Source organism: Ambystoma mexicanum, chromosome 9, assembly GCF_040938575.1.
Source record: "Ambystoma mexicanum isolate Mex_15411 chromosome 9, UKY_AmexF1_1, whole genome shotgun sequence".
In the NCBI taxonomy this organism is placed as follows: Eukaryota; Metazoa; Chordata; class Amphibia; order Caudata; family Ambystomatidae; genus Ambystoma; species Ambystoma mexicanum.
Window position 1 is genome coordinate 968,789,450 of NC_090931.1, and position 15,357 is coordinate 968,804,806.

Sequence of the window (15,357 nt, forward strand, 5' to 3'; positions counted from 1 at the left end):
CCCCCCTACCTGCTGATAGGACCACGAATTGAGTGGAGTGTATAATGTAGGCTGAGAGAGGAGAAAAGATACATCATTTCAAATGGACAGGGATTTGATTTTTACATTTTGTGTTCTGAAAAATCTCATAAGGTGACAACCCCCTTAATCTTTCATATAACCACATGACTATAGTTTTTTTTTGTTCTATGTTTTACGGTGAGACGGACAATACTAATTTTATTTCGGCACGCCCTTCCTGGGTGGAGATATCATTTTTCGCGGTTTTCTGCTGTGCCGAAATAGCAAAAAATTGGACCATTTCCAATTTAAAACTTGCTTTCATGATCTATCCTTTTGCCAACTTTCCCATTTTTCAGATGTATGAAAATGGCAGATCATAATTTTTCCCATAACTGAGTTTGTTTACAACACACTAATTTTATTTTCTACAGGGTCCCAATGGCTCTTTGGTCTTTTTAATTTAAGCCTGAAGTGAGCTTGGTTGGACACTCGTTGCACTTTTTAAGAAAACATGCGATCAATGTTTAATCAATGGCAGGGCATAACATGGCCCTAAGTTTCACATTCAGATCAGACCCAAGCAGTTTCCATTTCCCTTAAAACTTGTGACCAGCCATCTGGTTTAGCCATGTTTATCTTAACCTTTTCTCCTTGATTTCAGAAAGACTTTGCTCAGAGATTAATGCACTTTTTATGTGGAGCCTGACATTAAAAGGTTATGTCTGTTGGTCATGTTATCTGTACATCCCATACTATCCCTCTACTTCTTTGTATATCTTAGCATTTTACTTGACAACCAGACATTCTTCCCCTGGGGACTTAGCCAAAGGTCTTGAGTTCAGATTTTCAAAAGGTCTTTTTCAGAGCTAATGCACTTTTTATGTGAAGATTGAACCTTAAGGTTTCTTCTGCTGGTTGGCTTTATCTACATCATCCACAGTTTAGATCTCTAACTTTGTATTTCTTCATATTTTTACTGAATTTACAGGCTGGTTGCCTTGCTGAGCAAGCCCCCAAAGGTCGATGTCACAATTCCAGATACCCAGCAGCTCAGTGGAGAAAAACAACAGCAGCCAGTTACCTGCATGGTCCTAAAGGAATAATATTTTCCATTGGCACTGTATGTTTAACATGTTGCATTTCGGATTACATTTAGGCCCTGTTGTTCATAAATACAATCTTTCTTTACATACTATATAAACAGAAATAAGTTCACTCTATCCGCACAGATAGACCATAGTTACATAAGGAAGCAGTATTCAAATCTACACCAAACAAAATAGGCCCTTCTTTGTCCATGCTGTCATTTTATATGATGAAATTAAGTCTCTTTCTTCCTGATGAATGCACTCTGTCCTTCATCTTTATTTCTTAAATGTCAGGTATCATTCCTCCTTTTTAGTTTCCAAATGCATAACTATTTCTTTTCATGCCATGTACACCGCTGCAGTTTTTTAAAAATCTGTCCATGTGTAATGTATTTCTTTAATATTACAGTTGAAACGACATGAGTATCCCTATGGTATCGTCCACGCATAGGCCATTATTTACCATGGGAAACCGATGTCCCATTTAATACTCCAAGTAGGCTTTTCCATTGAAATGTAAGTTCATTTGTGAAATGTAAATGGGCCTCATTACGACCTCGGCGGTAGCCATGCCGCTATTGGCGGCATGGCTACCGCCGAAATCGCGTCTGGGTCCGGGTTCCCAGAATGGGAATTACCGGGCCATTCTGAGTTTGGAGGGCCCGGTAATTCCTCCCTCCAGGAACCCGAGCCCGGACCTTACCCATTCCCATTTCAGCCCACATAGGGCTGAATGGGAATGGGAGCAAACAACGGGCCGATTACGAGTGGCCCTTTGTTTGCTCCCTCTTCCCCTCACGGGACCCGGTAACGATGGCTGGTTTTACCAGGCGTCCTTACCGGGTCCCGCGATGGGACCTTGTAATGTGGCAGAACCGGTTTAATGGGTCCACCTCCATTTTCCATTGGATAGCACCAGCCAGCTTTGCTCTTAAATACTGGCCTGGCATCTTTATTTCTGACATTCAGGGGCTATATCTTACCCCACGCAATACCTGGTGTAGACACAAGGATTTCATTGCCTGCCATATGCCACCAACAATGGAAGTGATACGCTGAAAGGATCCTGTGGCTAAGAAATGTAGGGCTGTCAGCACCTTCTCTAGGGAGGTGAAGGCATGGGAGCAGATGGTGGATGATGCAAGGTCGTCCTCCCACTCCCTGACCAGGTCAAGGATGATATGAGGGAAACCTATACCTTGCATACACCTGGTCGTCTGGCAGCCCAAAAAGCATAATATGTGGTAAGAAAATTCTGTCCCTCATTATCCTTCTCCTTCTTCTATGGACAAGTAAGATGGCTCGCAGTATACCTCCATTCGTCCTGGTTGAACAAAATTTGAATGGTGTGCATTGCTTGCTTTATATGTGTTGGTACCTTTGCGCATTGTACTTTGCGTCTACTATCATGTGGCATTAAGATCACGTGGTTTGCGTGTGACTTTTCGCAACGTGACTTTGCATGTTGAAATCCATCAATTTGGTTATAGTTGTGCTAGAATGGCCGTATGATTTGTTTTTATGGTGCGTTCCCTCAACAGGCTCACGTTATTCCTCATTTTCCTCTTTTTGCAGGGGAAATGGATAATATGCATATTATTGCACCGTATTTATAACTTTGAATAGCCGATCCCACACTTTGCGTTGTGTGTCTCGCAAAGAGCTCGACTGCACGCAACATTGTCACAGACCCGTGCAAAGTCCAGGAAAGTCACGCAAAATCTGATCCATAAAGCAGTGAATGGAGTTTTGCGCACTGAAAATTGGGCTAAGTCACTTTTTAGCGTGCAAAAAATTCCATTAATAATAATTGACAGAAGCGTTTAGTGGCAAAACCCATTGGAAAAACGCTCTGTGAATAAGGGCCTAAGTTGTACATCTGCTCATGGTTTTATTTATGCAGCCACCCAGTGTTCCATCAAGAGGTTTCAATGGGGATTGTGAGAATGTATCATTGGCTATTTCTCATTTAGTACCCTAGTGTATCCATAGATCATAGTTATTCATATGAATGTATAAATCACAATAATGGTGCCATCACAGGTCAAATTCAGTCTATGATCGATGGATGTCTTTGAGAGATTACTTTAGGGTGACAGCCTCACAATTTAAATAAATGACTTAAAAGTGCACCACTATACTGAGCTTGTGGTTGGAATCAATGATCGTAATGTTTCAGTTTTCCACAGCGCTAAGGTACAAGCGCAGAAAAAATGGACTAACACCAAGTGAGAGGGTGAAAATATGATTGCAGTGGGGAGTTTAAGGGGGGAGATAAACAGAAAGTGATGCAAATAGATAGTGAGGCACAATGAATAAAGCATACAGGCAAAGTGAGACAAATAGAGAACTCCATGACTGAACGGTGGGAGACGGGGTGAATTTCGTAGAAGTGGGTCGGGAGACCTGGCAGGGCAACGGCACAAGAGCAATATTTAGACCTTTCGGGGTTAGAGTCCTGGTCCACTTAAAGCCTAGATTGGTGAGTACCTGCTCTTCTTTTTCCATTTAAAACACTACTTGAAAGCCATACAACACATATTTCTACTAACTAGAGCTGGGAAGATATTTTCTCACGTAACCAAGTTGCAGACTGTTCTCAAATCTTGGCTTTGCTATATAACTGGTGTGGTCCTCTGCAAATCATTTGATCTCACTGTGCCTTATCTGACAACATTATAATTGATTCAGTTCACACTGTATGTTGTTAAAAAAACTGGCTTCTGGTATTGCTTCCTAACAATAACAGTGATAATAATAAAAAGTGGTCTTTTATGTATTGCAAAACACAAAGATTGTCTCTTGGTTTAATTATTTCAATTTCTTGTAATCACGCTACCTGTGATGCCCTTGAGTATCCAACAATGAGGTCAGTCTCTGTGGCATAATTTTCTGTGGTGTCACGGGGATTTCGATACAGGTGGAAATTAGGGGAGTGCATATTTTGCTACACGGCACGGGGCCTCACAGAGCCTAGATCCGGCTTCGGACGTGGACACCCCAAACAGTGTCTCCAGAGATAAATGGAGGCAGCAGCAAACAAATACAGCATGCTTGCTGTATTTCACAAACCGTGAAAATGAACACGTGAAACGAATTATTGTAAAGTTCCGAGAGTAACAGAAAAAGCAGCAGAATACAGCAAACTGTAACACCATCAGAGGCGCCTAAACGTATGTGTAAAACTTGCACGGACTGTGGAGGCACAGACTCTCTGGCAACGCCGTCTTAAACCATAGAAATGAAGCATTGCTCTATTGGAGTGCCACGAGGTATCCACTCCCTCGTCACTGGGCTAGAACCAGAATAAGCAGGTGCCCTTCTGCTATCGGAAGTTGAATAGTATATTTAGGGATACGGTTGAACATTGTGCACGCGCATGGTGTTGTAAGATGTTTCTAATAACAACATCGTGTCGCTGGGTGCTGCTTGTGGTCCGTTTAGAGGTTTGAGGGGTATAGCACCATTCGTTCACTGATGGGCGTGTGTGGGAGGCTCACAGCTCCAGGTCTGATTGTTGGGGGCACGAGGGGGTGGCAGTTTTATTACTTGGAAACGAGTGGTTTTGTTCTCTTGCTGTCAGGTGCAGCGCCGGATGCTGGAGGAAGCCTTCTCTGGAGATAACAGAGGCGCATTGTCACTTTGAGCTTTGCCACAAATCCCTAAATTCAAAAAAATCTAGTGAGGGGGTGGGGATCCAGTGTCCGGGCATCCAATGGAGTGTTCTCCAAGCGGCCCCGAGCCCTTTGATCAGGGAAATCCAATTATTTGTGTATATACATTTCCCACACAGTGATTACTTCATTAATTGCCCCGCCTCCTGCCCTCCCTCGCCGGCCCCTAATAATCAGCTCTTTCATGCAGCCCCGCAAACACTCCACGGGGCTCAGGGGCTCTGCGCCTTCACAGGAGCCGCCGCTTTGATGATTGGGCGGCGCGGACTTCAAAGGGCCGGGCGCGCCTCTGACTGGCTGCGGCCCGGAGAGGCTTAGCACCTCCCGGGGGCGAGGAGCCCGGGCCGGGAAGAGAGAGTGGGGCTGAGAGAGGAGCTTCTTCGGCACCAGAGCCCGGAGGAGAGAGACGCGGGCAGAGCAGGCCCGACTAGTCCTGCCGCAGAGCGGGGAGCTGGCCGGACAGTGCCGGAGCCCGTCCCAGGCAGGGACTACACCCGCTGGCGCCCCCATGCCTGGCCTCTGCCGGGGCCCTCGCAGCTCAGGCCGGGGCCGCTAGCCATGGCCGCGGTGGCGTTGCTGCGCGGGGACTCGCTGCACGCTTTCCTACAGGTAGGTGCGCCCCCGAAATCCCTCCGCCCCACCCCTGACAGAACTCCCGGCCCGTGTTTTTTTTTTTTTAAGTTGGCCCGTTGGAGTCAGTGGAAGTCCATCAACAAGAGTTTTTTGTGGACGAGGACTTTTTACAAAGTGGTTGATTCCCTATCAGTCTGTAGGAGGCATTTCTCGCGCTCTGGGGGAGCGCGAACTCCAATGAGGGTGACGACCTGCAAATGCGGGTGAGATGCGCCGCTTTATACAGTTGCTGCCACCTATTCACTAAATGCGCCACAAACAGTCCACGCGCTCCCGAGCCTCTGCTCAGAGCGTCTGCGCATCACCTGACCAACCTGCAGCAACTTTTAATGCTGGCCCGTGTGTCCTTCCGCGGGAAGTCCCATCGTGTGTTGCCAGTCTCCGGACACATCCAATACACGAAGGTCACGAAGAAACCCCAGAACGCTCCCAATAAACCGAGTTGGGATCCCACACGGGCACTGAGGTGCTTAAGCTCGCTGAAGGCGGCACTTCCTATCCTACAATGAAGCACCCAGTCCCAAACCGACTAACTTTGGCCGAGTGCAGGTGCGGCTTGCGTTGGTACCCGCTATGATGCCCTGCGCTGAGTGCACACAGTGGTGGCAGCGCCGTGCTGGTCGTGTGGCGCTCGTGATTAAGGCTCTCTGCCCGAGGGAGTAAGCTCAGCTGGGACTAGTGCTTGCAGGTCGTGTTGTCTTTTTTTCCGGTGGACACACACACTGCCAGATTCCGGCTACGCGGCCAGTGGTAGGGAGTGAGCACGGGGCGCACCCCCTGTTGACATGCCCACCTCATCTGGATTGAGGTGCCAATCCAGTGCCACGATTTTCTGAGTGAGTCGCACTTTCGTCCTCATCTCTGAAAGTTGGAAGGTGTCGCATGCAAGTCGCCATCCATCGAAACCTTGCACCTGATGTATAGTGTTTTTCGATGGGATTGTGCCATTGTAAACCGCTTTTGTAAACCAAGCCCCTGTCTGCTGCTTGGGCCTTATTCCTTGGAAACGTTTGGCTGTGGTGGGCACAGCGTGGGCATACTCCCCCTCAGGAGATTGCCTTGGTCCAATAAACACTGTCCGAACGGGATGGCAGTATATTTGCTCACCCCCCCCCCCCCACCTGCCGGAAAACGAAGCCCCACGAGTGCGTTGTGCATAGGATGCCCGTCCATTGACAATTAAAGTTCGTTTGTGGAAGGCGCAAAATGTGGACGTTTTTGGCAGCCGGTTGGGTGGATTTCGCAGTTTGCACCATATTGCAGTGCAGTTATATTTCACCTGGTTTGTTTGGCAGAGGTGCCTTTGCTTGTGGTGGATTCTGAAGGCTGCTGGCGTTGGCTTGAGTTCCCTATTTGTGTTCAGAGGTTTTCGATTCGTTCTGGAGTTTGTGCTGCTGCTAATATTGCTGTGTTGGAGTTTGTGAATGAAGCGCTTAGTGTGCAGTGTTTCTTCTACGTGGACGCATGTCATGTGTGACACCATAGGCCAGTCTGGTTTGCCTTTGCAGGCTTGGACTTGCATCCCTTTTATTGGCGTGTGAAATGCAGAAACTACAGGGGTATCAGAAAAGGTACTTGTGCGAAACACAGCCTGCACAAAAGTAGAGTCGTCGAACTGTGGTAGAGTGTACATTACGACCAGTCGCACAATTTTGTATTTTGCACTGGGCCCCAAAAAAGTAAAATGGGTACCTGATATCTTTACTGTTTTAATCCTGCAAGCAAAGGGAAACTTCTAAGCGGGGCAGTAAACTTCTCCAGCAAAAGCAACAATTGAGCACGTGGCTTGTGAATTAATTCCACGAACAAGGACCATAGCTAAAGAAATGGCTGATTGTGTAGCTGACATCCCCAATCTTCTCCAAGTACTTACTATGATTGAATTTCTGTGTGCATCACAATGTAGACATTGGCGTTTGCACACTGAAAACAAGTGGCAACATTTTTTTTTTTACCAATAATTAAAAGAAATGTTATCAATGTAAACAATCAAAAAAGTAGACCACGATGAAATGCTATATATTACACCAAGCATACACCACAAAAAGCAAGGAAAGCAGAAATGGTTGCCGAATGGCGGCCAGGGACACGGATCGAGAGGTTTTGCAAATTTGTGCAATTCGGATTTTCTGACCTACAACCCCTCCTAAATGTTTTTGGGGGGCCTAGGGAAGTAGGTGGAAGGGCTTTGCCGCTACTGTTTGCTTGGACATGGCTTCAACATGCCAAGCCTCACCCAGGGCGGCCAACTTTTTGAGATCCTTTTGCGGGACACTTGCACACAAGGTGGTGATGACGTCACAGCATCATTCACGTTTGACCCCCCATTTGTAATTTAAACAATGTCTTAATGGCTCTTAACACCTACCTTAATTGCACTGAAAATGGTTTGTCCTTGGGAGGTGATGGTCACGTTTTTTAACTGCAAACATGACCATCACGACCCCAGCAACAAAACATTAGCGTTGGAATGAAGACAGGTGTTGGAGCATGAGCAGCAAGCCTGGAATAGCAGCTGTAGCAGCTCGGCCTGCAGGCTCAAAAAAGGACCTGGGGCCGCGCAGCCGCCCAGAGAAAGAAAACTGCAGGCAGCAACAGGTGGCAGTGCCTTAGTGTGTAGACGGCCACTTCAGTTTGCATATTGGCTGTGCTGGACGCAGGTTGTCCCGACTTGCTGTCTCCTGAGAGTCACACTACAGGGAACAAAACAAGTCGGGACAACCTGCATCCCGCACAGCCACTCTGCAAACTGCGGGACAGAGTCCCCAAATACGGGACGATCCCGCAAAATACGGGACAATTGGTCACCCTAGCCTCACCATGCAGTGAGTAAATTCGAGACTTAACTCTGGCACAGCAAACACCCCTTCTCCAGCTATCTTTCCTCTCATCACTGCGCCCCATAGAATACAATGGAGTTCCACGATAAATTCGGTCCAATTGTGCACATAGTTTCTCCACCTTTTCCTTCTATTGAGCATTTTAGCCCTCGCCCTCATCCCATCTATCTACCCGACTTGACTCCTCCCTTTCACTACTGAATATACTATCATACTCCTTTTTTGCCTCTCTGACAGGCAAAAGCCATTGACGCCATAAACTATGGCAAGAGGCATTCTACAAATGCAAGATAACATAAAAATGAGAGTAGCCGTTGAAAGGTAAAGTCCTAGAACTAGCTAAAGATTAATTTATACGAGGTTTCAGCGCCAGAAAAGGTCTCTTGTTGGACAAAAAGGGTGCTCTAAACATTTATTTATTAATTATTATTATTTTTTTTTTACTAGTGCACCCATGCAATCGGATAATCGCTTCAGAGCTCCCCATTCATAGTGATACGTCCCTTCCGTTCTTGGGCTGGTCCAGTAAATTGACTGTACATGGCCTGCATTGGTGACTTTGTCGGTGACTCTGGCGCTCCAGCTGTGACTGTGACTGTGCACGCCAAGTCCGTAAGATTAATTCTGCCTTAAGGCTGAGTATTGCACGAGTTGTGCAAGTCCCAGCATCAGTGGTCAGAACTGTAGAACAGGGATTTGTATTGTCTCGCCTGGACACTTCCAGCGCATTACAGTACTTGCTGTTCTCCCTAGGCCCTCTCTACTCTCATTCAAGGCAGTGCTTCTCCTTTGTACCCCAGCAGCAGAGTTCAGAACTGTAGAATGGGGGGCAGGGGGCTTGTATTAACTTACTCGGATACTTACACCTTAGTTCAGCACTTGCTGCCCCCTGCCCCTCTCCTGAGCCCTTTCCCCTGCGTCTCCCTTTTATCCTATCAGCAGAGGCAAGAATTTAAAGAACAGGCCTTTGCATTATCCTTTGCACTTCCAGTGCAGTTCAGTACTTGCTGGTCCTCCTGAGCCCTCTCTCCTCCCGCTCAAGCCAGTGCTTCCCTCTCTTATCCTGTCAGCAGAGTTCAGAACTGGGGGGTTGCATCATCTCCCCTGAACACATCCACCTCAGCTCAGTACTACTTGGCCGGGCCCCCTGAGCCCTTTTTATCTTATCAGCAGAGTTCAGAATCGCACTTTGTGTGAACTCTCCTGGATACTTGCAGCGCAGTTCCGTACTCGCTGACCTTCCGAACCAGCACTCCTCCCACTGAAGGCAGTGCTTCTCCCTTTTATCCTAGCAGGGCCAAAGTTGTTGCCAGAGGGGACTATAGCCCCGGGTCTTTTGGTTGTAGCCCCGGATAGAAGCTCGGGGGCTACAAACAAAAGGCAACCCCGAGTCCCGACAGTCCCAACATTAGTGTAGCCCGAGATCTTTTCTCCATAGCAGCAGAGTTCCGAACTGTAGCACAGACCTTTGTCTGATCTCTCCTGGACATTTCCACCTCGGTTAGGTAGTTGCTGCCCCCTCCCCGTGAGCCCTCTCGCCTGCTTCACGCTTCACACTTTTATGCTATCAGCAGAGTTCAAACCATAATGAACAGTGCTTTGTATTGTCGCTCATTGACACTTCAAGTGCAGTTCAGTACTTGCTTGTCACCCTGTGCCCGCCCACTCTCCTCCCGCTCAAGGCTACGCTTCCTGCTACAGCTGTGCTCCTGATTGGTCCCAGAAACGGATTCCTTTACTCCTATTCTTCCCATGCCTGCTCCCAGGAACAAGACTCACGCACACGATAACCTTACATAGCATTTAAGGCAATCCATGTCAGCCGGCCTGGCCATGAACCTGCCATGTTAGGCAGAAGCAGCTCTGAGGCACGAGATCACCACACCTAAGGCTTGAGACCTCTGGCCTGTGCCAGGGATGCCTACTTCTGCCTGGAATACTTTACCAGTGGCGCTCCAGCCTGAGCCCCCTGTGCTGGCTTTCCATATATGAGGGCTTGCCACTCTTTCCCTTCACGTCTGCATTCCATTGATTGGACAGTTCTTTCAACTTCATTGGCCAATCATAAACGGACTCTCCTGAATTTGTTGGCGTTAAACCTGAAGGCAGTCTGCTTTCCTTTCTTTGAACCTGATTTTAACAAGTAGAAAAATGGAGACTGGGAGGAAGTTTTAAATCAGAGACGGTTCGGCTGAGATTGCCTTCCCTAAAATTAACCATGTCCTAGCTTATGGGGTTCCTACCTCTGTCCAGCAAAAAAGCTGCTTGAATGGGAAGCATGGCAGCCAAGTAAATGGGACAGTGCAATTTCAGAGCAGGAAAAACAATACATGCATTTTTAAATGCAATCTTTGCTTCAAAGGGAACTACAGCAGATTGAAGGAAGAGTTATTTGAGCCCATGAAATTAATCTTGCGGCTGCTGCATATTATGCACTTCCAATCTCAATAGACTCAGGCTTGTCAGATGGTTCAAAGGGGATATATGTGATTTGACTGTGGCAAAATTCTTTGTGGCGAAATTGACCGTGGTTAATTTCGCCACAAATCTAATTTTGCTGCGGCCAAATCTGTCAAAATCTTGACCGTCTCACTTATCTTTTGCTTCTCCGCTTCCTTCTGACCCTGCGGTGTCAGTTTCCACCCCTCTTACATGGGTCAGATCAAACGCCAAAGGGTCTGCTTTTCTCTTCTTTTTTTTTCTCCTTGCCTCCAGTCCTTAAGAAGCGGGGGACACGGCTGCTACCCCCCAAGGCAATCACTACCAAACATGGGGAGCGGGGGACACCCCAAATTAGTTCGAATTTAATCGATCAAATGGTACTGGCTGAATTCGGCCAAATGTACCATACAATCAATTAAATTCGAACAAATTGGGCAATACCTTCAAAAAAGTCATTGGAAATGAGAAACTTTTTTAAATCATTCACAGTCGAGAGTAGAAAGATGAATCAATTTGTGTTCACTTGGTTAGGTAAAGAAAAGGCACAGGGCTGGGGCAGTTGACACCATTGGCTTGGCTGTGGACGCCTAGAGACTAAGGTGATCTCACTTGGTGGGAAATGCCAGAAGGTCCCCTTGAGTAGATGAAAGAGAGAAGCGAGGACAGGCAACACAATTCTGGTATTTGTAGCTTTGTAGGGGCCAGTCAAAGGAAATGGATGGACTGTTATCGTTTAGTATGGACATGTGTGGGTTTGTTGCCTAATGAGAAGTACTGTGGGGTAAAAATGGGCCATCTAGTACTTCTTTGACTGTTAGACAGTAGAAATTAGATGTTTGTATCAGGAGATCTCTTTTGCTGTGTTGCTGCATGCAGATATTTACCGAGTCTTGAGCTTGGCAGGATGTTTTTTTCCTAGCGTCATTTTTATTATTATTTAATGGTATTTATTGAGCGTGGACCTAGCTTTGAAAAGCGTCGGATCGCTTTACAGAGGTAAACACCACACCAGATACATAACAGAGCGCTTTTCAATGGTAACCACAGAACATATATACAGTGGGGGTTGGGGTGTAGGAAACAGAGGGGGGGTACAGCTGTACCGGGTGATGGGCAGGAGAGAGGCGTGCAACGTCTAGTAAGTTAGGTGGCGCGAGGGATGATGTGATGGCCTAGGTGTTGAGGGGGAGAGACTCCTTGAAGAGGTGGGTCTTGAGTTCTTTTCTGAATTGTAGGAGCGTGGGGTCGAGTCTGATGCTGACAGGGAAGTGGTTCCATAGTGTATATTTGTATGCTTTCCATGGTGCTTACACCCCATAGATTTTAGGAGGTTTCTGAGTTATGTTCTGCAGCTAGTTTTTGGCTTAGACTCCTTGGAGAGCTGTTTGTAACAACGTGTTTCTTCTCTCCATAGGACCGCACACCAAGCACCTCCCCAGACGGGGCCACGCACTCGCCCCTGGCTCTCCTGGCAGCCACTTGCAGCCGCATTGGGCAGGGCGCCATGCCTCCAGATTACTTCCAGGTCTCGTATGACCCATCGCTTGGATCTCCACCTAGGATCTTCCACCACTGGTCAAGCGAGATGTCCGCTCATTCCTCAGGAGGGCTTCCTTCCCACCACACATTTGGACTCGCCTCACAGAAAGCCCAGCACACTGGCCAGCTCCAGTCTTCTTTTGGCTCCCACGAACTTCCTCTGACTCCTCCGGCAGACTCCTCTTACCCCTATGAGTTTTCTCCAGTGAAGATGCTGTCCTCGTCTATGCCAGCCTTGCCGTCTGGTTGCTCAGCGACCTATGTGCCTGCTGTGTCTTATGCTGCCGCGTCTGCCATCCACAGCTACGTTCCTGGACACTCAAGCCTCATCCACCAGCCGCCCATGCAGCTCTCCCCGCACACGGCTGATGAACTGTCCTGGTGGAGCATCCAGCAAGCTAGCCCAATGAGCCCGCACCCCTCCATGGCCCACCACCACTTCCCCCTGCAGAGGGGACTAATGCTGGGGCCATCTGACTTTGCCCAGTACCAGACTCAGATTGCTGCACTGCTCCACACCAAGGCACCCATGGTCACGGCAAGGCGGTGTCGAAGATGCCGGTGTCCCAACTGCCAAGCTTCTAGTGGGGCTGAGGCGCCTGGCAGGAAGAAGCAACACATCTGCCACATCCCAGGCTGTGCCAAAGTGTATGGCAAGACTTCACACCTCAAGGCGCATCTGCGGTGGCACTCTGGTGAGCGCCCCTTCATCTGCAATTGGCTGTTTTGTGGAAAGAGCTTCACACGCTCAGATGAGCTGCAGCGGCACCTACGGACACACACTGGTGAAAAACGCTTTGTGTGCTCTGAGTGTGGCAAACGGTTCATGCGAAGCGACCACCTGGCAAAGCATGTGAAGACCCATCAGAACAGAAAAGGGAAGGGCGGGGAGCGGGCGGTGAAGCAGGAGCTGTACAGGGGCCATTAGGGGATGGCTGCACTGGACTGTTGGCAGAACATTCCCTCCTACAGCACGAGTAGGAGTTGCAGAAGTCGACTTGGGGATGTCTTGCCCCTGCCTGTAGGTAGAATTCCGTCCTCCAGTACCATCTTTCTGGAACACAGTGAGAGCAGGCAGCCGAACAGGGCACTTAGTGGGTGGGTCCCACATCTGACTGCAAGCAAATCGCGTCTTTCCCTCCATGTAAATCAAGGACCGCGTGGGAGTATGAGCTGCACGTGACCCACTGACTGGTGCCTATTTCCTAGCTACAAGCACTATCCCCACCTGCAAATGTGGGAGCAGGAGGTGCCCCTGGTGGGTGCCATGCTCCTAAATGCAAGCCCTTTCACATGTATTTGCTTGCCCTCTCCTTCCGCCAGGGGCACAGTGAGAGGACAGGCACCAATAGAGCTGCCCATGCTACTGTGGGCCATCACAACACATTGGTGCCGGTTTCATGCAGGGAGTTTCATGGGGCAAGAAGGCCGTGTACTAGATGCACCTCTCCGCATCGCACCCCATACTTCACTTTACCCAGGGCAAAAGCAGGGTCCACGCATGGGCCAACAGGGACTGCCTTGCCATAAAGTTCAAGCACATCCCCCCAGCCTTCTCTTTCCCCAGAGACCATGGGAGTACATGAGCTACACAAGCTATGGACGCGACTTCCCTGTTTGTAACTGCAAACACAAGACTCCTGTCCTGCAATCCCCCACAGACTGTGAGAGAGCAAGAACCATGCTCTACTTCCCGGGCTGCCTGGTTCCTGAAAGCTAGCCGAACACCCTACTCTACATTTCACCCGGAGATGCCCATAGAGCTGCAGTTGCACGGGTCCAATAAGAGTTTCCTTGCCTCTCTCTATCAATGCAAACAAGCACCCTGCAGTGAGAGGAGAGGGCCATTAGGAGGTGCTGTGCGTGCAGAACATCCCATCCACAATGTGTAACCCTGCCCTGGGTGGAGTACTGAATACGATGCAATAGCACCCCCCTCCCACCCCCCCATCTACTTTGTCCGGTGCAGTAGGAGAGGGGCCACTCTAGCAACTACTACAAAGCAGATCACCCAGAGTCCTCTTCACTCACCCAGCTGCACACGGTCTGCTGCAAGGCTGCTTTCCAAAACACACAGCACTCGCCCCCCCCCGCCCCTCTCCTGTGGAGATGGAATGCCCCAGGCCCTTCTTGCCCCAACACCTAGATCCTTCACGCGTGTAGTGTGCTGTGGATTGGCGCCGTACAGGAGCACCTTCTAGCTGCGGTGTCTTCTGCCCAAGTGAGAGTACTGGCCGGGAGAAATTAAATGTGGAGTGCGGCCGGGGACCCCACTCTACTGCAAGTCCCCAAGAAGCATTCAGCCAAAAATGGCTCCTCCTAACAATAAATGATGTCAAACCAGGACCATGTTTTAAATTATTCAAATTGAGCTGGTCTCCTGTGATATTTTCGACAAATGATTCTTGGAAAATGTGTATTCTGGCATTAACGTACATTTTTGTTTAATTCATGGAGTGCACTAATTATTCGATTCCCTTTTCCACTGGCTTACTTCACACAGGCTGTGTCTAGACTAGTGACTTCAAAATAAAGATGATCTAGATAGCTACTTCTATTAGATAATGTTGCTCCCGATGTAACACTCTTCAGCCTTTCCTTTGCATAGTTAGAATAAATGTCAACTATCAATTTATGAAAATTATGTTTTCTTCAAAGGCAGAGACCTTCTCATTTATTTTAGAAGGGACGTTTTTGGGAAATCAACGGAGCAGTGATCTTCAAACTGGGGCGGCTGCCCCCCTGATAGGGGGAAAAGGATGTCCAGGGAGGCCCCCAGACTCTTTACAAACCGATTACGACGTCTATTTTTTGTGTATATAAAAAGTATTAAGGGGGCTGCTTTTTATAGCAAATATATCCAGTAGAAAATGTGTGTATATTTTACAGACCCTGCTTCTCCCTTCCCCGGACATCCTTTCGGCCCGTAGGGTGGTGAACCCCTAGGTGGGGGCCCCCAGAAACTAGGTTTTTGCTGAAAGGGGGTTGGAGGTTGTTATGAAAAAATGTGAATACCAATGCGAACGAGCAAAGCTCCTTTTTCAGCCAGGATAAGGCGTGGCTGGGAAGGCCTATGTGTCTCACTTTCACATCGTGTCGCCCCTGCACCCCCTCATCGAGGACTCTGCCTCCAGGGGG

At 48.3% G+C, this 15,357-nt stretch overlaps 1 protein-coding gene across 1 annotated transcript; it reads left to right on the forward strand.

The window, feature by feature from the left end:
• Positions 1 to 4,977: 4,977 nt before the first annotated feature.
• SP5 (Sp5 transcription factor) lies at positions 4,978 to 14,860 on the forward strand. Its single transcript, XM_069616182.1, has 2 exons — positions 4,978 to 5,374; positions 12,095 to 14,860. The coding sequence occupies exons 1-2, from the start codon at positions 5,324 to 5,326 to the stop codon at positions 13,145 to 13,147; spliced, it is 1,104 nt and encodes a 367-aa protein (XP_069472283.1). The 5' UTR covers positions 4,978 to 5,323; the 3' UTR covers positions 13,148 to 14,860.
• Positions 14,861 to 15,357: the final 497 nt, after the last annotated feature.

Excerpts from the sequence above, each read along its gene's own strand:
- SP5 (XM_069616182.1), top strand. The coding sequence starts at position 5,324 with ATGGCCGCGGTGGCGTTGCTGCGCGGGGACTCGCTGCACGCTTTCCTA. Across the intron at positions 5,375-12,094 it reads CGCTGCACGCTTTCCTACAG|GACCGCACACCAAGCACCTC; the intron begins GTAGGTGCGCCC and ends TTCTCTCCATAG.